At 48.9% G+C, this 26,426-nt stretch overlaps 1 protein-coding gene across 1 annotated transcript; it reads left to right on the top strand.

Moving 5' to 3' along the window:
• The first annotated feature begins 287 nt into the window (after positions 1-287).
• On the top strand, positions 288-25,268 carry LOC132586969 (C-type lectin domain family 2 member B-like). The gene is made up of 8 exons (XM_060259137.1): positions 288-336; positions 9,357-9,514; positions 9,662-9,727; positions 12,033-12,116; positions 15,269-15,465; positions 18,036-18,142; positions 21,024-21,183; positions 25,215-25,268. Exons 2-7 carry the CDS (start codon positions 9,370-9,372, stop codon positions 21,139-21,141), a joined length of 717 nt encoding a protein of 238 aa, XP_060115120.1. The 5' UTR covers positions 288-336; positions 9,357-9,369; the 3' UTR covers positions 21,142-21,183; positions 25,215-25,268.
• Positions 25,269-26,426: the final 1,158 nt, after the last annotated feature.

Genomic DNA, 26,426 nt, shown 5'->3' with positions numbered 1-26,426 from the left:
GGGACCTGCTGTTCACCGTGGCTGCAGAAGGGTGCATGCATGCGGAAGCTTATGCCCAGAAGAAAACGTGGCTGGCCTAGGCTTCCCAACCCACCCACCCCACTCTGGCGGGGGACTTCTGGGTTCGCAGCCTAATCTCCCGCCCCCCAGAAATCGGGAAGCGGGGGTGGGGGGGAGGGGGGGAGAACATACCTGCAGGCTTCATATTGTTGAGATCCTGAGCCGTTTGTAAAATGTGTGGCCCCTTTAAGGCTGGGCAGGAAGCAGAAAGAGCTTCGGAGAACAGCCCCTCCCTTTTTTCTTTCGTTTTCACAGCAAGTAGAGTTCTCCAATCTGGTAAGTATTTGTGTGTGTGAGAGGGAGGGGGTAGGGGATTCCCTGGTTTGGAGGCCCTCCCCCCCTTTAGAAAGCGTGGGGGGGGAGGGAAATGTCTACTGGGCACTCTATTATTCCCTATGGAGAACGATTCCCATAGGGAATAATAGGGAATTGATCCGTGGGTATTGGGGGCTCTGGGGGGGCTATTTTTTGAGGTAGAGGCACCACATTTTTAGTATAACATCTAGTGCCTCTCCCCAAAATACCCCCCAAGTTTCAAGAAGATTGGACCAGGGGGTCCAATTCTATGAGCCCCAAAAGATGGTGCCCCTATCCTTCATTATTTCCTATGGAAGGAAAGCATTGAAAAGGTGTGCCGTCCCTTTAAATGTGATGGCCAGAACTCCTTTGGAGTTCAATTATGCTTGTCACATCCTTGTTCCTGGCTCCACCCCCAATGTCTCCTGGCTCCACCCCCAAAGTCTCCTGGCTCCGCCCCCAAAGTCCCCAGATTTTTCTTTAATTGGACTTGGCAACCCTGGACTGGCCTTAAGTGCCCTATTGACGGTTTATGCTGCTTCAGCCCAACGCGGAGACCCGCCCATGGCCGGTGCCTGGGAGTAGGCCAAGTAGGGGGTGTGCTTCTTGGAGCCTGCCTTCCGCAGTGGAAAGCGGGCTCCACGGAGGGCAGATGCCGCTGGGCGGTTTTTGAGTTACAGGCCCAGCAAATGTGAAAGCGGGCCGGCGCCTGCGCAGTGCGCTCCTCGGAGCCCAGCAAGGATCAATTAACCAGCTGCAAAAGCTGAAGAAGAGCCAGTGACAGTTGCTGAACATTGGCTCCTGTTGCAGTTGTCTGCCGCCACGCGCCCTCCCTCCTCTACTTTCACAGAGCCACGGGCTGGGAGCCCTAGCTCAGTGGTAGAGCATCTTTCTCGCTGCAGAAGGTCTTGTCTCTGGCACCTCCAACTGAAAGGAGAGCCCTGGGGTGGGAGCCCTAGCTCAGTGGTAGAGCATCTTTCTCGCTGCAGAAGGTCTTGTCTCTGGCACCTCCAACTGAAAGGAGAGCCCTGGGGTGGGAGCCATAGCTCAGTGGTAGAGCATCTTTCTCGCTGCACAAGGTCTTGTCTCTGGCACCTCCAACTGAAAGGAGAGCCCTGGGGTGGGAGCCCTAGCTCAGTGGTAGAGGATCTTTTTCGCTGCACAAGGTCTTGTCTCTGGCACCTCCAACTGAAAGGAGAGCCCTGGGGTGGGAGCCCTAGCTCAGTGGTAGAGGATCTTTTTCGCTGCACAAGGTCTTGTCTCTGGCACCTCCAACTGAAAGGAGAGCCCTGGGGTGGGAGCCCTAGCTCAGTGGTAGAGGATCTTTTTCGCTGCACAAGGTCTTGTCTCTGGCACCTCCAACTAAAAGGAGAGCCCTGGGGTGGGAGCCCTAGCTCAGTGGTAGAGGATCTTTTTCGCGCGCACAAGGTCTTGTCTCTGGCACCTCCAACTAAAAGGAGAGCCCTGGGGTGGGAGCCCTAGCTCAGTGGTAGAGCATCTTTCTCGCTGCAGAAGGTCTTGTCTCTGGCACCTCCAACTAAAAGGAGAGCCCTGGGGTGGGAGCCATAGCTCAGTGGTAGAGGATCTTTTTCGCGCGCACAAGGTCTTGTCTCTGGCACCTCCAACTGAAAGGAGAGCCCTGGGGTGGGAGCCATAGCTCAGTGGTAGAGCATCTTTCTCGCTGCACAAGGTCTTGTCTCTGGCACCTCCAACTGAAAGGAGAGCCCTGGGGTGGGAGCCATAGCTCAGTGGTAGAGCATCTTTCTCGCTGCACAAGGTTTTGTCTCTGGCACCTCCAACTAAAAGGAGAGCCCTGGGGTGGGAGCCCTAGCTCAGTGGTAGAGGATCTTTTTCGCGCGCACAAGGTCTTGTCTCTGGCACCTCCAACTGAAAGGAGAGCCCTGGGGTGGGAGCCATAGGTCAGTGGTAGAGCATCTTTCTCGCTGCAGAAGGTCTTGTCTCTGGCACCTCCAACTGAAAGGAGAGCCCTGGGGTGGGAGCCCTAGCTCAGTGGTAGAGGATCTTTTTCGCTGCACAAGGTCTTGTCTCTGGCACCTCCAACTGAAAGGAGAGCCCTGGGGTGGGAGCCCTAGCTCAGTGGTAGAGGATCTTTTTCGCGCGCACAAGGTCTTGTCTCTGGCACCTCCAACTGAAAGGAGAGCCCTGGGGTGGGAGCCCTAGCTCAGTGGTAGAGCATCTTTCTCGCTGCAGAAGGTCTTGTCTCTGGCACCTCCAACTAAAAGGAGAGCCCTGGGGTGGGAGCCATAGCTCAGTGGTAGAGGATCTTTTTCGCGCGCACAAGGTCTTGTCTCTGGCACCTCCAACTGAAAGGAGAGCCCTGGGGTGGGAGCCATAGCTCAGTGGTAGAGCATCTTTCTCGCTGCACAAGGTCTTGTCTCTGGCACCTCCAACTGAAAGGAGAGCCCTGGGGTGGGAGCCATAGCTCAGTGGTAGAGCATCTTTCTCGCTGCACAAGGTCTTGTCTCTGGCACCTCCAACTAAAAGGAGAGCCCTGGGGTGGGAGCCCTAGCTCAGTGGTAGAGGATCTTTTTCGCGCGCACAAGGTCTTGTCTCTGGCACCTCCAACTGAAAGGAGAGCCCTGGGGTGGGAGCCCTAGCTCAGTGGTAGAGGATCTTTTTCGCGCGCACAAGGTCTTGTCTCTGGCACCTCCAACTGAAAGGAGAGCCCTGGGGTGGGAGCCATAGCTCAGTGGTAGAGCATCTTTCTCGCTGCACAAGGTCTTGTCTCTGGCACCTCCAACTAAAAGGAGAGCCCTGGGGTGGGAGCCATAGCTCAGTGGTAGAGGATCTTTTTCGCGCGCACAAGGTCTTGTCTCTGGCACCTCCAACTGAAAGGAGAGCCCTGGGGTGGGAGCCATAGCTCTGTGGTAGAGCATCTTTCTCGCTGCACAAGGTCTTGTCTCTGGCACCTCCAACTGAAAGGAGAGCCCTGGGGTGGGAGCCATAGCTCAGTGGTAGAGCATCTTTCTCGCTGCACAAGGTCTTGTCTCTGGCACCTCCAACTAAAAGGAGAGCCCTGGGGTGGGAGCCATAGCTCAGTGGTAGAGGATCTTTTTCGCGCGCACAAGGTCTTGTCTCTGGCACCTCCAACTGAAAGGAGAGCCCTGGGGTGGGAGCCATAGGTCAGTGGTAGAGCATCTTTCTCGCTGCACAAGGTCTTGTCTCTGGCACCTCCAACTAAAAGGAGAGCCCTGGGGTGGGAGCCATAGCTCAGTGGTAGAGGATCTTTTTCGCGCGCACAAGGTCTTGTCTCTGGCACCTCCAACTGAAAGGAGAGCCCTGGGGTGGGAGCCATAGCTCAGTGGTAGAGCATCTTTCTCGCTGCACAAGGTCTTGTCTCTGGCACCTCCAACTAAAAGGAGAGCTTTGGGGTGGGAGCCATAGCTCAGTGGTAGAGGATCTTTTTCGCTGCACAAGGTCTTGTCTCTGGCACCTCCAACTAAAAGGAGAGCCCTGGGGTGGGAGCCCTAGCTCAGTGGTAGAGGATCTTTTTCGCGCGCACAAGGTCTTGTCTCTGGCACCTCCAACTGAAAGGAGAGCCCTGGGGTGGGAGCCATAGCTCAGTGGTAGAGCATCTTTCTCGCTGCACAAGGTCTTGTCTCTGGCACCTCCAACTGAAAGGAGAGCCCTGGGGTGGGAGCCATAGCTCAGTGGTAGAGCATCTTTCTCGCTGCACAAGGTCTTGTCTCTGGCACCTCCAACTAAAAGGAGAGCCCTGGGGTGGGAGCCATAGCTCAGTGGTAGAGGATCTTTCTCGCTGCACAAGGTCTTGTCTCTGGCACCTCCAACTAAAAGGAGAGCCCTGGGGTGGGAGCCATAGCTCAGTGGTAGAGGATCTTTTTCGCGCGCACAAGGTCTTGTCTCTGGCACCTCCAACTGAAAGGAGAGCCCTGGGGTGGGAGCCATAGGTCAGTGGTAGAGCATCTTTCTCGCTGCACAAGGTCTTGTCTCTGGCACCTCCAACTAAAAGGAGAGCCCTGGGGTGGGAGCCATAGCTCAGTGGTAGAGGATCTTTTTCGCGCGCACAAGGTCTTGTCTCTGGCACCTCCAACTGAAAGGAGAGCCCTGGGGTGGGAGCCATAGCTCAGTGGTAGAGCATCTTTCTCGCTGCACAAGGTCTTGTCTCTGGCACCTCCAACTAAAAGGAGAGCCCTGGGGTGGGAGCCATAGCTCAGTGGTAGAGCATCTTTCTCGCTGCACAAGGTCTTGTCTCTGGCACCTCCAACTAAAAGGAGAGCCCTGGGGTGGGAGCCATAGCTCAGTGGTAGAGGATCTTTTTCGCTGCACAAGGTCTTGTCTCTGGCACCTCCAACTAAAAGGAGAGCCCTGGGGTGGGAGCCATAGCTCAGTGGTAGAGCATCTTTCTCGCTGCACAAGGTCTTGTCTCTGGCACCTCCAACTAAAAGGAGAGCCCTGGGGTGGGAGCCATAGCTCAGTGGTAGAGGATCTTTTTCGCTGCACAAGGTCTTGTCTCTGGCACCTCCAACTAAAAGGAGAGCCCTGGGGTGGGAGCCCTAGCTCAGTGGTAGAGGATCTTTTTCGCGCGCACAAGGTCTTGTCCCTGGCACCTCCAGCTACAAGGATCAAGCAGTATCCTCGCCATTTTTATTGCTTAACCTCACAATTAAAAAAGATTTAAAAAAAAAACACTGCAAAAAAATGTAACTAGTTTCAAGTTTCATTTCTCCTACAATTTTATGGGTGTTTTTTTTAATTTCGGGGGGGGGGGGCTGTGTGCTAGTGGGCCGTTTGTCTAGGGCCTCAAACCCCCTAGCACCGGCCCCACCCACCCGAACCCCGCTTTGTTGCCATTCTCCCGCCCCCGCACCGCTCCCTTGTTTGACAACCAACCGGCGGAAGTTGATGGGCTCAGCGAAGAGGAGGAGGAGGAGGGGCCAGTGGTGCTCCAACGGAGCCTGAGATGGAAGAAGGTCCCGGGGGAGGAGGGAGGCAGCCGGAGTGCTGCTTGGGGGGGGGCGGTTTCCGGGAGCCCCTGGACAAGCCAGCCACCCCCCCCCCTCGCCCCAATTCTCCTCCGCCGGGGCTGCGGGTGACTGTCGCAAGGGCGTTCACTGCCCAGGGGAGCTTTGCCGCAGGACCCTTGCCGCGCCGGCCCCTTTCTCTCCCTGGGGCTGACGCGCAGCCGAAGCGGGCCCGGCGAAGCTGCGCCCTTGGTTGGCCGCCTGCTGTGCTGATCCAGGGAGCGGCGCTTCTGGCACCAAGAAACAGACCCAACTTCCCCAGGTTTCGCAGGACGGTGCCCGGGATCTCTGGGGCGCAGCTATGCTGCTCCGCCTTCCTTCCTGGTATCGCCTCTCTGCAGCAAATTATTTCTTCTTCCCCTCTGCCTGTAGGCATGCATGGGCTGGCCACTTCCCGTTAGGTTTTTGTTTCCTGACTGACTCTGATCGGCCTTTCTTGGCAACTAAGCTCCCTCTCTTCCTATATGCAGTGGTTGAGGAAATCCTGTTTCACTGATCTAAAAGTCTCCCGGAGAGGAAAGGAAAGGTCCCCTGTGCAAGCGCCAGTCGTTTCCGACTCTGGGGTGACGTTGCTTTCACAACGTTTTCACGGCAGACTTTTGACGGGGTGGTTTGCCATGGCCTTCCCCAGTCCTCTACACTTTCCCCCCAGCAAGCTGGGGACTCATTTGACTGACCTCAGAAGGATGGAAGGCTCAGTCAACCTGGAGCCGGCTACTGAAAACCCAGCTTCCGCCGGGGATCGAACTCAGGTCATGAGCAGAGGGCTCCGACTGCGGTACTGCAGCTTTAACACTCTGCGCCACGGGGTTTTTTTTAAAGGTAAAGGTAATCCCTTGTGCAAGCACCAGTCGTTTCCGACTCTGTGGTGACGTTGCTTTCACAACGTTTTCACGGGAGACTTTTTACGGGGTAGTTTGCCATGGCCTCCCCCAGTCATCTATGCTTCCCCCCCCCCCCCCAGCAAGCTGGGGACTCATTTGACCAACTTCGGAAGGATGGAAGGCTGAGTCAACCTCAAGCCTGCTACCTGAAAACCCAGCTTCCACCGGGAATCGAACTCAGGTCATGAGCAGAGCTTAGGACTGCAGTACTGCAGCTTTAACACTCTGCCGTGGGGCTCTTGAAAGTCTCTGAGGTGCCACTAAATGCAAACTTTATTCTTTGCTACATTGATAATACTGGGCTAAAGCGCAGGGTGTTGTTTTGGTGCTATTCAAATAAGAGTGGAGGGGGAGGAGCATGTGCCCCTCCCCCTTCCACCCCCTCTTCCCCACCCGGCCCGCCCCCCTACAGGAGACCCTGCATAAAAAAAAAGAGGAGCCCCACCCTCCTATCAGGAAGGCTCGTCTTGGGATGGGGGAGAGAAGGAAGTGCAGGTTAGAGCAAAGGCTTCCCACACTCTCAACCTGTCCTTTTGGGGATGTTTGTATTGTAAATATGGCTTAGCCAAATAACTCATAATTACAGCCCATTGCCCCAGCCAGGACCCCTGCAGGGGCTTAGACTTCTTAATTTTTTGGGGGGGGGAGTCAGAGATATTTGATCCAGTGACATCATAGGGAGGAGCCAGTGACATCACAGGGACGGGCCTCCATTATCACTATGAATTTTTGGAGAAGCTCCCTCCCCATAAATTTAGGGAGCAACCCAGAAAAAGGTGGGAGTTGGCCAGTGGTTATAGTGGTATCTCACAGGTCTCTTGCTGTGTCCTGTTTTTGAAATTCACTTTTAGAATAGTCACTTTAAGATCTGCAAATATACTTATCATGTGCATAGGACAAACTAATGGTCACAAATTTTACAGTAAAAGGCAATACAGAAAAGCTTTAGGGGAACATTTCCCTCCCCCCCCCCCCCCCCCGCTGCTTTCTGATGACCCTGAAGCACAATCTCTACCTCCCCACCACCACCACCCGCAACAGACACCCTGTGAGGTAGGTTGGGCTAAGAGAGCTTTTACAGCAGTTGCCCTTTCAAGGACAACTCCTGGGATAGCTATGGCTGACCCAAGGCCATTCCAGCAGGTGCAAGTGGAGGAGGGGGGAATCAAACCCGGTTCTCCCAGATAAGAGAGCTCTGGCTGACCCAAGGCCATTCCAGCAGGTGCAAGTGGAGGAGGGGGGAATCAAACCCGGTTCTCCCAGATAAGAGTCTGCTCACTTAACCACTATGGCTGACCCAAGGCCATTCCAGCAGCTGCAAGTGGGAGGAGTGGGGAATCAAACCCGGTTCTCCCAGATAAGAGTCCGCTCACTTAACTACTGCACCAAACTGGCCGTCACCAACTACGGTATATGTTGGGTTCAGAATATGCTACAGTTTACAGTTGCTGCTGATACCGGGGCTTGACACCTAAATCATTCAGTTTTCATTTATTCTCAGAAATCAAACTTTCATTTCATTTCATGTATTCAACATATCCTGCCCTCCCCACAAAATGGGCTCAGGATGGCTCACGTCATAAAACCAACAGCAGCAAAACAATAAATAAGATCAATGATAAATAGCAAAAAAAAAAAAAAGGCTCATGGCAGATAAAATAAGTGTGTGTGCAATCTAACTGAAACAGTGTACATGCACACAAAAGCTGATGCCCAGAAAAAAACTTGGTTGGTTCCTAAAGGTGCCGCTGGCCTCAGATTTTGTTCTTAAAGGCCTCTGATCTTCATGGCCACACTCAATCTCACTTTCCCCCAAAATGTAAATTGGAACCAAGCAAGTATTTTGAATCCACCAGCAATGTTCCCTCTAAGCTGCAGAGTCTTGTGAGTAAAAACTTTACTTTGTGAGCTACTGGCATTAAAGTTGTGAACTCCTGCATAAATTATTGTGCTCTAGGGCCATTTTTACTGAGCTAAATGTGTGAGCTGGAGGCTAAAAATCCGTGAGCTAGCTCACGCTAACTCAGCTTAGAGGGAACACTGTCCACCAAAGAGAGCCTGCAGTCTGACTGCTGGTGCATTAGAAGCGGAGGGGGAAGGAGTGTCACTATTATCTTGACAATTGTTGCCCTATCCAAGGCTGGTTCATCGTCTTTTCCACCTCATGAGACTTTCAAGGCAAGAGACAAGCAGAAGTGGGTTGCCACTGTCTTCCTCTGCACAGCAGCCTCAGCTTTCCTCCAAGAACTAACCATGGTCATTCTTGTGTAGTTTCCAAACTCTGATGAGATCTGGCTAGTTCGGGATATGAGGGCTGTGACTTCTTTTTGTATTGAAGGACCTCTGTAGCTGAAGATGAACTCCTAGCCTCTGGCATGGGGGAAGCTCAATTAGCATTTCTAAGGAGCTCAGCTTGGGTTGTAAAGTCATTTAGTCAGGAGTGGCCAACGGAAGCCCTCCAGATGTTTTTTGCCTACAACTCCCATCATTGATGGCTGATGGCTGGGGCTCCCATCAGCATGGCTGATGGCTGGGGCTGATGGGAGTTGTAGACAACCCCACCAGGGCGGGTGCATCACAGGACTGGGCCTTCAGGCTGGGAAACTGCTTTACTGTCTGTGAGTTTCCCCCCCACCAGTTGAGGGCCTTTGTTGTAGGTCTGGCATGCTAGACGACAGTTTATTTTACTCTAGAGGCAGAAGGGCAGGCATCGCAAACAGCTTTTGAAAATAGATTCAGGCAGGTAGTCGTGTTGGTGTGAAGCAGCAGAACAAAGTCTGAGTCCAGCGGCAACAAATTTGTATTCCTGGTATAAGCTTCTGCGTGCACACACACTTCTGCAGATTCCCCTCGCTTCTAAAGAAGTGTGCTTGCACATGGAAGCTTATACCTTGAATAAAAATGTTGACCTAAAAAGGTGCCGATGGACTGGGCTCAGCCTTTGTTCAGCTTTTTGAAAGGAAGCATCTGCAGGAAAAAGGAAGGGAGGCTCTAAACAAAACCTCCAGACTGTACTGAATAGACCGGCTGGGGAAAGTTCTTTGGAGCATAAACATCTGAGAGAGGGATGCTGTACCTGGGACACATTTCTCACAGAAATATCCTTCAAAAGGACGGCAACAGATATGTCCGAGAGAACAGAAGTGAGAAGTGACTGCAACTGGGAGCACTGGATTGGGGGAAACCTTGTAAATGGACATACCGTTAATGCTTCAGGGCAAGAGACGCTGTTCTCCGAGGAACGTCCAGTGATACTCGGAGACATTTGTGGTGAGTTTATTTCCTTCTTAATGAGGAAGATGATTCTTCTTAAGAAGAGCGATGTAGAGATTTGAGATCCTGGCCTTTTGGTGAACTCCTAGGGGCCTGTATTTTTCTCTCTTATGAATAATTTTCATTTTATGATTTCTGAAGCAGAAAGCAAACCAGAAGAAAACAAGCAGACACAGTCAGGACTTCTTCAGCGCTGCAGATGGTGTTTTGGTGAATGTGTTTATGGATTTGCTCCTTCCCTGTCTTCTTGCTCATCTCCCCCACCATTTTGACATTTCCCAGCCAATTGATGGGGAGCCAAACCCACACATCTTTGAGCCAACATTCTGTGCAGAGTTGACAGTAGCCTAAGAACATAAGATAAGCCATGTTGGAGCAGGCCAATGGCCCATCCAGTCCAACACTCTGTGTCACACAGTAGCCACAAAAAACAACAACAACACACACCCAAGTGCCATCAGGAGGTCCACAAGTGGGGCTAGAAGTCCCACTGTGCTTGCGCCCCCCCCCCAAGTACCAAGAATACAGAGCATCATTGCCCCAGACAGAGAGTTCCAACAATACGCTGTGGCTAATAGAAGAAGAAGATATTGGATTTATATCCCGCCCTCCACTCCAAAGAGTCTCAGAGCGGCTCACAATCTCCTTTACCTTCCTCCCCCACAACAGACACCCTGTGAGGTGGGTGGGGCTGGAGAAGACTCTCACAGCAGCTGCCCTTTCAAGGACAACCTCTGCCAGAGCTATGGCTGACCCAAGGCCATGCTAGCAGGTGCAAGTGGAGGAGTGGGGAATCAAACCCGGTTCTCCCAAATAAGAGTCTGCACACTTAACCACTACACCAAACTGGCTCTCCACTTGCATAGCCACTGATGGACCTCTGCTCCATATGTTTCTCCCATACCCTCTTGAAGCTGGCTAGGCCTGTAGCCGCTACCTCCTGTTGCAGTGAATTCCATGTGTTAATCACTCCTTGGATGAAGAAGGACTTCCTTTTATCTGTTCTAACCCGACTGCTCAGCAACAATGTTCCCTCTAAGCTGCAGAGTCTTGTGAACAAAAAATCTACTTTGTGAGCTACTGGCATTCCAGTTGTGAGCTCCTGCATTAATTAGTGTGCTCTGGGGTCATCCTTCCTGAGCTAAGACAAAAATGTGTGAGCTGGAGGCTAAAAATCTGTGAGCTAGCTCACTGAGTTTAGAGGGAACACTGCTCAGAAAATTTCATCGAATGCCCACGAGTTCTTGTATTGTGAGAAAGGGAGAAAAGTACTTCTTTCTCTGCCTTCTCTATCCCATGCATAATTTTGTAAACCTCTAACTGGTGCCACAGAATAATGAAAATAATTAGCGTATGGCTTTGTGTGTAGAATGGCCAGGAGATCCTAAGATTGTCTGACAGCCAGAAGTTCTAGCTCCTTTAGTGTTATGCACCATTAGGTGGTGAGCTAGATTTTTTAAAGGCAAGAGATGTTTCAGGGGTGGTTTGCTATTGCCTGCCTCTGCATCCCAACCCTGGTATTCCTTGGAGGTCTTCCAATCCAAATACTAGTCAGGGTTGGCCCTGCTTAGCTAACGAGATCTGATGAGATTGAGCATAGGGCTAGCCTGGGCCATCTAGATTCATAATGATGAAGAGGCTGTCCTGGAACATTTATGGCTACAAATACCCTGGGAAGGCTCCCTAAGTCAGAAGGCTTTGTCTCCTTTTCTACAACAGCAGGAAGATTAGAGCACCCTCTTTTTTTATCTAAAACCAGGGCTTGAATTCAGCAGGAGCTCACAGAAGCACAGCTCCTGAACCTCCAGCCAGAGTCTGCATGCAGTGGGGCGTTCTCTCCCCACTGCACAGAGATCCTGGGGCATATGCGAATGAGATATGCTACTGAGCTCCTGCACCTTTTCTTCTACAGAACGACCCCTGTCTAGAACACTTTTATGCAGGACCGGATCGACATGTTTTTGAGGGGGAGCAAAATTTTAAAAATGACATCCTCTTATGGGCAATTCTATCTTATGGTCCTATAGAATACAACGGGCTCCATACCCAATTTGGCGCCCCCGCATCAGCGCCCAGGGCAAGCACCCCCCTCTGCCCCCCCCTAAATTCGGCCCTGCTTTTATGCACTTTTCCACCCAATCAGAGTCCACAAAGCAGAGGAGATACGAGAAACTTTAAAAGATTTGGGCAATTAAAAATACACTTTAAACTAGTATGAAATAATTCAATTAAAACACATAAACAACACTAGTAGGAGCAGGGTCAGTCTTCACAAATACTTGCAAAATGTCTTTATTCTTGAGTAGATGAGTACTCTCAGTCTAGTTCCTGCTCCTTGGTGATTGCTGGGGTCCTGATTTAACTGCCCCCCCCCCGCTTTGCAGCTGAACTGCTGCTTCTTTTAGGGTTGCCCTTTGGTTTCCACCCCCCCCCCCCACCATACACCAGACGTGGGTTGTTGGATGGTGCAACACACACATCTTTATGAGGTGATCTCTCTCCTTGTCTCTTTCAGGTAATAGCAGTAAATGGAAGCGCAGCACAATCGTACTCTCGGTCCTCCTGGGGATCTCAGTCACAATCAATATTGGGCTGTGGGGTGAGTTCTCCAGTTCCCTTTTTTAAATGTACTTTTTGTTTTGTATTTTATTGTATTTATTCCATTTGTAGCCCAAATCTGTCACTGAGATGCAAGGCGGATTACAGAACTGAAAGAACATTTAAATCAGAGAGCAGCCGGCTGTAACGTTATCATTTCTCTGCCTGCTTCTTCTCCGGACATGGTAGCGGATGGCCTGAAGAAATGACTCAGAGCGTTTCTGAACTAAGTGACGGCACAGATGCTTTATATGTTTTGAAGCATTATGTTTTTGTGCTTTACTGGCAGACGTACTGAGGAGGAGGAGGAGGAAATGACCCCTGTGCAAGGACCAGTCATTTCCGACTCTGGGGTGAGGTTGCTTTCACGTTTTCATGGCAGGCTTTTTACAGGGTGGTTTGCCATTGCCTTCCCCAGTCCTCTACACATTTCCCCCCCAGCAAGCTGGGTACTCATTTTACCGACCTTGGAAGGATGGAAGGCTGAGTCAACCTGGAGCCGGCCACCTGAACCAGCTTCCGCTGGAATCGAACTCAGGTCGTGAGCAGAGGGCTCTGACTGCAGTACTGCAGCTTGACCACTCTGCTCCACGGAGCTCTTTCAGAAGTGCTGAAGGAAACCTTAAATCCTTTTCATGGCCATTGAGTTAATGGTCCTGATTGTCTGTCCTTTGATCGCTCTTTCGCTGTTGGCTCTTTCGCTATTGGGAAGCAGAAACTTCGAGATCAACATGGCCCAGATTCCATTCAACAAATCCTGCTGCAAACCTTGATTGGGAATTACTATTTAAGGGTGGAAGTTTGACCCACAGGAGATTCTCTAGCTGGACTCCCTTCTTGGGGAGAGGCTGTGGATCAGTGGCAGAGCCTCTGCTTGGTGTGCTGAAGGTCCCAGGATCAATGCCCAGCACTTCCTGTTGTGAAAGGACCGGACTGTAGATGATGGGAAGGGCTTCTGCCTGAGACCTTGGAGAACTGCAGCAAGCTTAAGTAGGTAATACTGACTTCAGTGGTTGGATTCAGTAGGAGGCAGCTTTCCTTCTTTAGCTAGTTCTATTTATATCCCGCCCTCCCCGCCGAAGCAGGTTCAGGGCAGCAAACAAGACCAACAGGCAAGAACCAATTAAAGCTACAGGGACAGTTACAACTTTAAAACATTTTAAACAGCAAATACAATAGCATTAAGAAGAAGAAGATGATATTGGATTTATATCCTGCCCTCTACTCAGAGCGGCTCACAATCTCCTTTCCCTTCCTCCCCCACAGCAGACACCCTGTGAGGTAGATGGAGATATTGGATTTATATCCCGCCCTCCACTCCGAAGAGTCTCAGAGTGGCTCACAATCTCCTTTCCCTTCCTCCCCCACAACAGACACCCTGTGAGGTAGATGAAGATATTGGATTTATCTCCCGCCCTCCACTCCAAAGAGTCTCAGAGCAGCTCACAATCTCCTTTACCTTCCTCCCGCACAACAGACACCCTGAGGTAGGTGGGGCTGAGAGGGCTCTCCCAGCAGCTGCTCTTTCAAGGACAACCTCTGCCAGACTGACCCAAGGCCATTCCAGCAGGTGGAAGTGGAGGAGTGGGGAATCAAACCTGGTTCTCCCAGATAAGAGTCTACTCACTTCACCACTATGGCTGCCCCAAGGCCATTCCAGCAGCTGCAAGGGGAGGAGTGGGGAATCAAACCTGGTTCTCCCAGATAAGAGTCCGCGCACTTAACCACTATGGCTGACCCAAGGCTATTCCAGCAGGTGCAAGTGGAGGAGTGGGGAATCAAACCCGGTTCTCTCAGATAAGAGTCTGCTCACTTCACCACTATGGCTGCCCCAAGGCCATTCCAGCAGCTGCAAGGGGAGGAGTGGGGAATCAAACCTGGTTCTCCCAGATAAGAGTCCGCGCACTTAACCACTATGGCTGACCCAAGGCCATTCCAGCAGCTGCAAGTGGAGGAGTGGGGAATCAAACCCGGTTCTCCCAGATAAGAGTCCTCACACTTAACCACTACACGAAACTGGTGTATTCATAATGGCAGTGCACCAATCTTTCCATTATGATTTCCATCATAAGTTCAGGTCTCCAGATATAGTTCAGATCAAGAGGCAGGCTCTTTAGAAGACAATTCAGTTTGTCCAACATGATAACATTTCAGATGTGACCAGGCAGGAGTACCAGAATTTAACAATCAAAGGCTTGGTGGAAGAGCTCCTTTTTACAGTCCCTGCAGAACTGCAAAAGATCCCGCAGGGCCCTAACCTTCTCAGGAAGCTCATTCTACCAATGTGGGGCTGCAACCGAGAAGGCCCTTGCTCAGGTTGCAGCTAACCTGACTTCTCTAGGGTTGGGGATTGCAAGGTGATTTTGGGATCCAGATCATAGTACTCTCTGGGGAACATATGGGGAAAGGCAGTCCTGTAGGTATGCATGTCCCTGGCCATTTAGGGCTTTAAGAATAAGAACCAGCACCTTGAAACAAATCCAGCATACAATAGGTAACCAATGCAATGCTTTCAGTGCAGGCTGAACGTGTTCTCGCAAGGAAGGAAGGAAAGGTCCCCTGTGCAAGCACCAGTCGTTTCATAGCGTTTTCACAGCAGACCTTTTTACGGGGTGGTTTGCCAGCAAGCTGGGTTCTCATTTTACCGACCTCGGAAGGATGGAAGGCTGAGTCAACCTCGAGCCGGCTACCTGAACCAGCTTCCGCTGGAATCGAACTCAGGTCGTGAGCAGAGGGCTCCGACTGCAGCTTTACCACTCTGCACCACAGGGCTCGCAAGGAGAGACCCAATAACAGCCTGACTGCAGAATTCTGCATCAGCTGAAGCTTCTGGATTTGAGACAAGGGCAGCCCCATGTAGAGAGCATTGCAGTAGTCTAGTCGCAAGGTGACCATAGCATGGATCACTATCACTAGGTCGTCATGACTGAGGAAGAGAACCAGCTGCCTGATCAGCCGGAGATGATAAAAGGCCTACTTGGCAGTGGCTGCTACCTGGGCCTCCATTGATAAAGAGGGATCCAGGAGCTTCGTGTCTGTTTTTATGTCCTTGCAATCCTCTGCTTGGATGAAATTGTTTAGTTTCTCTCCGTCACCCACTGCAGGGGCTGGGGTTGTCTGTCCTGCATGACGTGATTGTATTTCATTTGTCAGCAAAGCTGCGTCAGATGCCCGCTGCCCCCAGCCCACCGGATGCCTCATCGGACGCCAGTCCCTGCCCCCAGCGCTGGCTTATGAATGGAGGACGGTGCTACTTCTTCTCTGATACTGAGGCAACCTGGAACGACAGCCGGATCAATTGCTCTTCCCAGGGAGGTTCCCTGCTTGCCATGGAGACTCTGCAGGAGTGGGTGAGAGACACATTTGGGCTCCAGTTAGCTATGATGCCAGTGTGTTCTTGTCAGTAGAGACATCATAAGAACCTAAGAACATAAGAGAAGCCCTGTTGGATCAGGCCAATGGCCCCTCCAGTCCAACACTCTGTGTCACATAAGAACATAAGAGAAGCCATGTTGGATCAGGCCAATGTCCCATCCAGTCAAACACTCTGTGTCACATAAGAACATAAGAGAAGTCATGTTGGATCAGGCAAATGGCCCCTCCAGTCCAACACTCTGTGTCACATAAGAACATAAGAGAAGCCATGTTGGATCAGGCAAATGGCCCCTCCAGTCCAACACTCTGTGTCACATAAGAACATAAGAGAAGCCATGTTGGATCAGGCAAATGGCCCCTCCAGTCCAACACTCTGTGTCACATAAGAACATAAGAGAAGCCATGTTGGATCAGGCCAATGGCCCATCCAGTCCAACACTCCGTGTCACATAAGAACATAAGAGAAGCCATGTTGGATCAAGCCAATGGCCCCTCCAGTCCAACACTCTGTGTCACATAAGAACATAAGAGAAGCCCTGTTGGATCAGGCCAGCGGCCCGTCCAGTGCAACACTCTGCATCACATAAGAACATAAGAGAAGCCATGTTGGATCAGGCAAATGGCCCCTCCAGTCCAACACTCTGCATCACATAAGAACATAAGAGAAGCCATGTTGGATCAGGCCAATGGCACATCCAGTCCAACACTCTGTATCACATAAGAACATAAGAGAAGCCATGTTGGATCAGGCAAATGGCCCCTCCAGTCCAACACTCTGCATCACATAAGAACATAAGAGAAGCCATGTTGGATCAGGCCAATGGCACATCCAGTCCAACACTCTGTATCACATAAGAGAAGCCCTGTTGGATCAGGCCAATGGCCCCTCCAGTCCAACACTCTGTGTCACATAAGAACATCAGAGAAGCCCTGTTGGATCAGGCCAATGGCCCCTCCAGTCCAACACTCTGTGTCACATAAGAACATAAGAGAAGCCTTGTTGGATCAGGCCAATGGCCCCTCCAGTCCAACACTCTGTGTCACAGAAGAACATAAGAGAAGCCATGTTGGATCAGGCCAATGGCCCCTCCAGTCCAACACTCTATGTCACATAAGAACATAAGAGAAGCCCTGTTGGATCAGGCCAATGGCCCATCCAGTCCAACGCTCTGTGTCACAGAAGAACATAAGAGAAGCCCTGTTGGATCAGGCCAATGGCCCCTCCAGTCCAACACTCTGTGTCACATAAGAACATAAGAGAAGCCATGTTGGATCAGGCCAGTGGCCCCTCCAGTCCAACACTCTGTGTCACACAGTGGCCAATAATATATATATATATATATATATACACACACATTGTGGCTAATAGCCACTGCTGTACCTCTGCTCCATATTTTTATCTAACCCTCTTGAAGCTGGCTATGCCTGTAGCCGCCACCACCTCCTGTGGCAGTGAATTCCACATGTCAATCACCCTTTGGGTGAAGAAGTACCTCTTATCCGTTCTAACCCGACTGCTCAGCAATTTCATCGAATGCCCACGAGTTCTTGTGTTGTGAGAAAGGGAGAAAAGGACTTCTTTCTCTACTTTCTCTATCCCATGCATTATCTTGTAAACCTCTATCATGTCACCCCGCAGTCGACGTTTCTCCAAGCTAAAGAGCTGCATGGTCAGGGGTCAGATCAGGGGTCCCCATGGTTGTGTTATGGTATCCCTCGACACCTTTCCTGGTGTTTGCCAAAGGTTTTTAGAAAGTGGGCAGGGTCAGGTGGCGCTTTTGTTCAGTAAGGCTTCTTATTGGCCACCGGAGATTTGATTGGCAGCTTTTAAAAAAACATTGCTTTGGCAGCAGTTTCCCCCAGAGCACAAGAATCTTCATGGTGTGTGATTTGAAAGTAAGCTGCTTATAGCAGCCATTTTTTCTTTTAAACTGGAATAGCAATAACTCACCGGAAATAATTTCACTCTCATACTCAAAATGTGAATATCCTAATAAGTTTTATACAAACAACAATGAAAGCACACCATTCATACCATACAGCCTTTGCCTTGAATGCAGCGACTAGTCTTTTAACAAAATCCGGGTTCTTATATCATCATCAGGAAATAATTCAAAATATGTTCCTCTGGGCTAAACGCCTCCAAAGTATTTTGCTGTCGAACCCTTGAAGATCCAATAATTGTTAAAGGAGTCCAAAGTATCCACAAGAGAGAATATGGGACTTTGCCACGATTCGATCCTTCTTCAGTCTCTCTTTAAAGCTGTTTCACAAAATAAAGTTAATATCACAAAAGATATTTGTTGTTTTCATGGTGGATGGAAGCAAATTCTTTTTCCCCCCTACAGTGAGAAAGCTAACATCAGGCAACAAACAGCCTGAATAATATATAAGAAACATAAATTTAAAACGTGTTTTCAGTCCTCCCTGGCCATAAAATACGGGCATCAAATGAATGTTGTGGTGTAAAACGCATCGCAATCTTAACATTTACCTATAAAGCAGATTTATTTTAAAAGATATGAACTCTTTGTTTTTTTCAAAGGATTTTGTAAGTCAGTCTAAAAGACCAAGGTATTATTGGATTGGTCTCCAGAGGACAGAAGTGGGAGAATTTTGGAAATGGGCAAATGGGTCCGTCTTCAACAACTGGTAAGTGCGTATCTCTCGTTCTGATATTTGAGCCCAGTGACCTGAGCAGGGTGAGCTGTGACGACTTTGTCCTCAAAGGGAATGGTTTCAAAATGAGTGAGATCCTGTCAGTAATGGTGGGAGGAGGTAGAGAATGTTTTTGGTAGACTTTCACTTCTGCGGTGCAAATCCCACCTAGAATCATAGAATCAGAGTTGGATGGGACCTCCAGGATCATTGAGTCCAACCCCCTGCACAATGCAGGAAACTCACAAACACCTCCCCCTAAATTCACAGGATCTTCATTGCTGTCAGATGGCCATCTAGCCTCTTTTTAAAAGCCCCGAAGGAAGGAGAGCCCACCACCTCCTGAGGAAGCCTGTTCCACTGAGGAACCGCTCTAATGGTCAGGAAGTTCTTCCTGATGCTGAGCCAGAAACTCTTTTGATTTAATTTCAACCCATTGGTTCTGGTCTTACCTTCTGGGGCCACAGAAAACAATTCCACACCATCCTCTATAGGACAGCCCTTCAAGTACTTGAAGATGGTGATCCTATCACCTCTCAGCCGCCTCCTCTCCAGGCTAAACATGCCCAGCTCCTTCAACCTTTCCTCATAGGACTTGGTCTCCAGACCCCTCACCATCTTTGTCGCCCTCCTCTGGACCCGTTCCAGCTTGTCTAGATCCTTCTTAAAATGTGGTGCCCAAAACTGAACACAATACTCTAGGTGAGGTCTTACCAGAGCAGAGTAAAGCGATACCATCACTTCTCGTGATCTGGACACTATACCTCTGTCGATACAGCCCAAAATTGCATTTGCCTTTTTAGCCACCACATCACACTGTTGACTAATGTTCAGCGTATGGTCCACTAAGACCCCTAGATCATTTTTGCACATACTACTGCTAAGACAAGTCTCCGCCACGGATTGGGTTTTTCGTACCTAAATGCAGAACTTTACATTTATCCCTGTTAAAATTCATTTTATTGGTTTTAACCAGCTTTCCAGCCTGTCAAGGTCATCCTGTATCCTGTTTCTGTCTTGGAACCCCTCCCTCTATTCCTTCATCCAAATCATTTATAAAGATGTTGAACAAAACAGGTCCCAGGACAGATCCCTGAGGCACTCCACTTGTCACTCCTCTCCAAGTGGATGAGGAACCATTCACAAGCACTTTGGGTGCGATCTGTCAACCAGTTGCAGATCCACCTAATGGTAACAGGATCCAAACCACATTTTACCAACTTGTCAACAAGGATAGTATGTGGAACCTTATCAAAAGCCCTACTGAAATCAAGATAAACTATGTCTACAGCATTCCCCTGATCCAGCAAGGTAGTCACTTTCTCAGAAAAAGAGATCAGGTTAGTCTGACATGACTTGTTCTTAAGAAACCAGTGCTGGCTCTTAGTAACCACAACCATCCTTTCTAAATGTTCCAGGACTGACTAAAGATTTGTTCTAAAATTTTTGTTTTAGAACTTTTGTTCTAAACCTGCATAGTTCTTTGCTAGTTTGGTGTAGTGGCTAAGTGTGCAGACTTATCTGGGAGAACCGGGTTTAATTCCCCACTCCTCCACTTGCAGCTGCTGGAATGACCTTGGGTCAGCCATACCTCTTGCAGAGTTGTCCTTGAAAGGGCAGCTGCTGTGAGAGCCCTCTCAGCCCCATCCACCTCACAGTGTGTCTGTTGTAGGGGGAGAAGATATAGGAGATTGTAAGCCGCTCTGAGTCTCTGATTCAGAGAGAAAGGTGGGGTATAAATGCAGTCATCTTCTTCTTCTTCTTTGAGACACTGCCTGTTTCCCAGTACATGGTGGGACCCATTTTTTAAGACACTGAAGCAGTCCAGTCTACTGTGTTTAGTTTCCATATATTTAAAAAGCTTTGCAAAATCATGGACTCCTTTCATCCCTAGCTGAGATTTAATCAAGAGGAGGCCCCTGTCAAAAAGTTGGCCGATTGCTTTCACTTTTCCTGAAGATGGTTGCAGAGATGGGATTGACTCTGCTTTTGCAGCCATGGTTCTTGGAAGAGTCTCAATAGATAGCCTTTAGAAGATGAAGAAGATATTGGATTTATATCCCGCCCTCAACTCCGAAGAGTCTCAGAGCAGCTCACAATATCCTTTCCCTTCCTCCCCCACAACAGACAGCCTGTGAGGTGGGTGAGGCTGAGAGGGCTCTCACAGCAGCTGCCCTTTCAAGGACAACCTCTGCCAGAGCTATGGCTGCCCCAAGGCCATTCCAGCAGCTGCAAGTGGATGAGGGGGGAATCAAACCCAGATCTCCCAGATAAGAGTCTGCACACTTAACCACTATGGCTGACCCAAGGCCATTCCAGCAGGTGCAAGTGGAGGAGTGGGGAATCAAACCTGGTTCTCCCAGATAAGTGTCTGTGCACTTAACCACTACACCAAACTGGCTCTCCACCAAGGGTGGCTGCAAAAGTTAGACCCACCAAGACCTGGAGAAAAATCTTGCTTTCCCCGCACTGCTCACCTACTTTTCTCCCTTACCCCATCCCACCAGTCTTTCTGCCTGCCTTCCTGCTTTCCCCTCACCTTGGCACGCCCACCCATCTCATCTTTTAATTGTTTACCTTCATTTTAGATTGTTTCGACAACCTGTAAGGCCAGCCCCAATTTTTCTTTTCCTCAGCCCTTTTTAAGTGTGTGTAGGTGATGTATCTATCATTCATGGGGGATTTTAATGTCACAGCTTTTCATATTTTTCTGCAACCCCCACCCCGAGTTTTCTCTTAGCTTCCAGAAACATCTCCCCTATCCATATGTGACCCCATTGTGAGGAATTTTTAATATGTATTTTGGGACCAAGTGTGGAATTGGCACTCTGTGAAGGTAAACTCTGACTCTCCTTGTGGGGTGACCATGTTGCAGGTTTTCAGTTGGAGGCGAAGGACTTTGCGCTTACCTGAACAAAGATACGATCAGTTCGACATGGTGTGACAATCATCGATACTGGATCTGTAGCAAGCATCTACATGGGAACCCGTGACGGACATACTAAGTCTGGGTGCAGGATTCCATCCTCTGCAAAGTGGAGTATAAGTATCTTAATTAATCTGTAAACTAAATAAGCTAGAGATACAGTGGCTGAGCCTCTCACAGATTACTATGCCCTATGCATCTGACTTCCACAAATTCTTATAGAATCATAGAGTTGGAAGGATCTCTAGGGTCATCTAGTCCAACCCCCTGCACAATGCAGGAAACTCACAAATGCCTCCCCCTAAATTCACAGGATCTTCATTGCTGTCAGATGGCCATCTAGCCTCTGCTTAAAATCCTCCAAGGAAGGAGAGCCTGCCACCTCCCCAGGAGGAAGCCTGTTCCACTGAGGAACCGCTCTAAACTCACAAACACCTCCCCCTAAATTCACAGGATCTTCATTGCTGTCAGATGGCCATCTAGCCTCTGTTTAAAAACCTCCAAGGAAGGAGAGCCCACCACCTCCCGAGGAGGAAGCCTGTTCCACCGAGGAACCACTCTAAACTCACAAACACCTCCCCCTAAATTCACAGAATCTTCACTGCTGTCAGATGGCCATCTAGCCTCTGTTTAAAAACCTCCAAGGAAGGAGAGCCCACCACCTCCCGAGGAGGAAGCCTGTTCCACTGAGGAACCGCTCTAAACTCACAAACACCTCCCCCTAAATTCACAGGATCTTCATTGCTGTCAGATGGCCATCTAGCCTCTGCTTAAAAACCTCCAAGGAAAGAGAGCCCACCACCTCCCGAGGAGGAAGCCCGTTCCACTGAGGAACTGCTCTAAACTCACAAACACCTTCCCCTAAATTCACAGGATCTTCATTGCTGTCAAACAGCCATCTAGCCTCTGTTGTGCGGTTTATTCACAAAGCCACAAGTCTGCATTATTTTAATAATAAAGTGATGCGACTTTCTGTGTAGCATAAGTTTTGGCTCATTTAGCATTAACCAGCACATGAGACAGGTTTGTCAATGAACAGCTCAAAAGCTGGAGTGTTGGCCTGCATGTGCAGAGAACTCTGACTTACAGAGCCAGGGCGTGGAAGTAGGTGGCGTAAGCAGCTGTCTAGGGTGCCCCCCCCCATGAGCCAGGCCTGGGGCTCGCATCCCACACTCCTTGCAAGCATCACCTCCCCCTCCAATCAGGCTTCCTCCAAGGAAGCCTGATTAAGGGATGGGGCTTGTGTCCAGCGCTTCTCGCCCCTCCGCCTCCCTGATGATGTCACTTTTTGTTACGTCTTCATGCCGTACGCGCTCTTCTCTCCTCTGGTGCCCAGATGTTGGCCCCTGTGGTATTCCTGCCCTGAGTGAGGGGGCCAGAACCACCACTGGTTTCCATGAGGGAGGAAGACGGCTCCCTCAGGCCGCCTCCTATGGAGGTTTTAGCTACCCTCAGGCTTGCAGTCTATGGGGAAGCCTATGGGGCAGGCAGGAGTAGCCAGAAATGGTCAGAACCAACATCAGCAAGGGAAAAGAACAGTTCATGTGATTTGTGTTTGAACTGGTTCGTGTGATTTGTGATTGAAGGACACATTGATCTTCAAACAAACTGTTACCAAACTCGATTTTGATATGTTGTTAATAATGTATTATTCATTCATTCATTCATTCATTCATTCATTCATTCATTACGTTAAGCTTATATCCCGCCCTCTCCGCAAGCGGACTCAGGGCAGCTCACAACATCACATTACTGCCATTAAAAACCAATAAAACATATAAAACATAATGACATATTTAAATTATTTAAAACATTTCATGGTGCTGTATTAATACAGTACAGTATAGCGGTTCTGAAAGTTCGATGGTGACCGTCATACTCTGCATGGTGCTCTATATGATGTCCAGTGGCAGCTCTCTCTCGGTTAAATGTCGAAGGCCTGTCGGAACAATTCGGTCTTACAGGCCCTGCGGAACGTAGACAAATCCCGCAGGGCCCTTATGGCCTCCGGGAGAGCGTTCCAGAGTTCTGGCGCTGCCACCGAGAAGGCCCTGGCTCGTGTCGTACGCAACCTGGCTTCTTTTGGTCCAGGGATGGACAATAGATTTTTCGTCCTTGAACGCAGTGCTCTCTGGGGAATATGCAGAGAAAGGCGGTCCCGCAGATAGACAGGTCCCTTACCATAAAGGGCTTTAAAGGTCAACACCAATACCTTGAAACTGACTCGGAACACAACAGGAAGCCAGTGCAGCTCTTTCAGCACCGACTGAATGTGCTCCCATCGAGGGAGTCTCATTAACAGCCGTGCCGCAGCGTTCTGCACTAGCTGTAGTCTCCGGGTTAGCGTCAAGGGTAGCCCCATGTAAAGAGCGTTACAGTGATCTATTCTTGAGGTGATCTATTCTTGAGGTATGAGGATTTATGTTGGCCAAAGGCACTGAAACAACAGAGTATCAGGGTTCAAGATTCAACAGTCTGAAAAAAATATCCATTTGAGATTTCCAGTGGAGCATCTGCTACGAAAATATGCTGCTAAGATTTCTGTTCAATTTTCTATAAGAATGTAAATACTAAAAACCCTGTAATGTAATGAAAAATTCATTTTTAATTGTTTTAAGGATGCAATGAAACTTAAAAAAAAAAAAATTCTAAGAGTAGGAAGCTATTTGATGTGCCAGTTCTTTGTGCCGTTTCTGCTTGGTGGTGTAACTCATGGGGTTTTTTTAGCAGGAAAGCACAGGAACACAGTTCGGGCTGGCTTGGCATTAGAGGGAGAGGCCTAATATGCAAATTAGTTCCTGTGAAACAGTGGCTACACCAGGGGTGTGGCCTAATATGCAAATGAATTCCTGCTGGCTTTTTCTACTAAAAAAGCCCTGGTGTAACTTATATCTGGTACATGATTATTATGTTTTGTTTTGCTTGTGTCCTTGAATGCCAACCTAACAACAACAGATATCGTTTTAAAATATATAGAATGTGTTTGGAAACAATTTCAAATGGAGGTGAGGAAAAAAGGGGGAAGAGCAGGCATGGAGAGTTTTCCAGATGAATGGAATTAAAGTTTTTTTCTGGGCTGACCAGGCCTGTATTGTTATTTGAGCAAAATCAGTAGATTTAAGTTATTTTTTTTAAATGGTGAGTAGCAAGCATATCAATAAATGGGAAATGGCTTTTTATTTAGTCTGGATGTTCATAAATCGTGATCAATAGCTGCTTAAGACGGAGGTTCTCTATCTGAGCCATCGTGGCCCGGGAAGGGGGATCCCCTTGCTGGCTTTTGATGGGGGGCCACTAATTCCGGCCCCGAAGGTCAAGAGCCTGGGAGTGCTCCTGGAGTCCTCCTTGTCTATGGAGGCCCAGGTAGCAGCCACTGCCAAGTCCGCCTTTTCCCATCTGTGGTGGGTACAGCAGTTGGCCCCTTTTCTGGAGCACTGCGACTTAGCAATGGTGATCCATGCTACGATCACCTTGAGAATAGACTACTGTAATGCCCTCTACATGGGGCTGCCCTTGACTCTGACTCGGAGACTGCAGCTAGTGCAGAATGCTGCAGCACAGTTGTTGATGGGGCTCCCTCATTGGGAGCACATTCAACCAGTGTTGAAAGAGCCGCATTGGCTGCCTATTGTGCACCGAGTCCGTTTCAAAGTGCTTTTATTGACCTTTAAAGCCCTATAAGGCCAAGGACCTGTCTATCTAAGGGACCGCCTTTCCCCATATGTTCCCCAGAGAAAACTGCATTCGGGAACTCAAAATCTACTGTCCATCCCCAGGCCTAGGGAGGCCAGACTGGGCTCTATATGGCCAGGGCCTTCTCAGTGGCAGCACTGATGCTGTGGTACGCTCTCCCCGAGGCCATAAGAGCCTTGCGGGATCTCTCCCGATTCCGCAGGGCTTGTAAAACCGAACTTTTTAAACAAGCCTATAACAACTAGGGGAGAAGGCTGCCACTCTTATTCTGCTGGGCAACTCCACCAGAAGGACCACCAACAGGTAAACGGAAAGCCTAGTATGATCTGAGCCGTCTAAGCTTTTGATATGTTGTAAAGCACCAATATTTTGTTTTAAATTGTAAATTATTATGTCTTATCATTTTATATCGGAAACTGTGATGTTGGTTTTATTTTTGATTGTTAGCCGCCCTGAGTCCGTTTGGAATGGGCAAGATAGAAATAGAAAGTAAATAAGAAAGAGAGAGAGAAAGAGAAAGAAAGAAGGAAAGAAAGAAAGAAAGAAAGAAAGAAAGAAAGAAAGAAAGAAAGAAAGAAAGAAAGAAAGAAAGAAAGAAAGAAAGAAAATATAGTTTCTCTCTCACTGAGATTGCATTTTTTCTCTCTCACTGAGATTGCATTTCATAGAAAAGAGCATGCTACAACATTCTTAACCATCTTGAAATAAAATGAATATCACTAAAAGGAGAAACAAGTCAGAACTTTGTTTAAGAGTGAACCCAAATAGCTGTGTTATGAGTTAAACAACCATTAAAGAAAGTTGCCAGCATTTAAAAAGAAATTATCTATCACATTGGAATAGTGAGGACATTAGTACAGGCTAATAACTCAGGAATGCTTCAAATCTCAGATGACGTTTCCTTGAGTTTTGTTCCCAGCATCTTCAGTGACTTTCTTGGTGTTCTGTCTTAAATTGAGAGCTTTCCAGTGTGAGTTATGACCTCTTCCCCTCTGATTGAATCTACAAAAGGGCGGCCAAACAGTGTCAAATAAGGAGATTCCTTAGCAGCTTTCAAATCCCTCGCTGATTGTGGATTAATGATGTTAAATTAGGCTTTCTGTAGGGATTCTGATCCAGTGTGGATCACAGCCTTGGATAATAACATTGAAGGTGTCCAATCAAAATTCCTCCAGAAAATTCTGGGATTCCCAAAGTGCGTACCATATGCAGTTTTGTGTTTAGAAACAGGGATGAATCTTGTGGAAACACAAGCATGGCTAATGTCACTTAAATACTGGCTACGGCTACATTTCCACTCTGACTCAGAGAGCCTTTTATATCAACTGCTCTCAGAATCTAATTTGTCAAATTGGCTAGTATTTATTGAGAGGGAAATAAAATCTATGGGCATTGATTTAGATTCACTTCTTATGCTATCCTTAAAAGAAGCTTTTTTGAAACTTAAGCTCAGAATTCTAGATATTGAAATGCAAACGTTATATAGCCTGGCCAACAAGTCCTGCTCCCCGCTGAATTTCGAACTTCCTCTCTCAGTAGGGAAATCAGCGTCATATTTCTCCTCTCTGCAAGCTCCACAGCAACGGCGTGCGTTGTAATACATTACCATCTGCTATCCTATTTGGTAGATTTAACAGGATTGAGTACTCTAATAGATAC

This window comes from Heteronotia binoei, chromosome 18, assembly GCF_032191835.1.
Source record: "Heteronotia binoei isolate CCM8104 ecotype False Entrance Well chromosome 18, APGP_CSIRO_Hbin_v1, whole genome shotgun sequence".
NCBI classification, from domain to species: Eukaryota; Metazoa; Chordata; class Lepidosauria; order Squamata; family Gekkonidae; genus Heteronotia; species Heteronotia binoei.
The sequence above is the reverse complement of the archived record's forward strand: the minus strand, read 5'-3'. Positions and strand labels throughout refer to the sequence as shown.

Coding starts and splice junctions, on each gene's coding strand:
- LOC132586969 (XM_060259137.1), top strand. CDS start 9,370: ATGTCCGAGAGAACAGAAGTGAGAAGTGACTGCAACTGGGAGCACTGG. Junction 9,728..12,032: donor GCGCTGCAGATGGTGTTTTG/GTGAATGTGTTT, acceptor TGTCTCTTTCAG/GTAATAGCAGTAAATGGAAG. Junction 18,143..21,023: donor GGGTCCGTCTTCAACAACTG/GTAAGTGCGTAT, acceptor ACCATGTTGCAG/GTTTTCAGTTGGAGGCGAAG.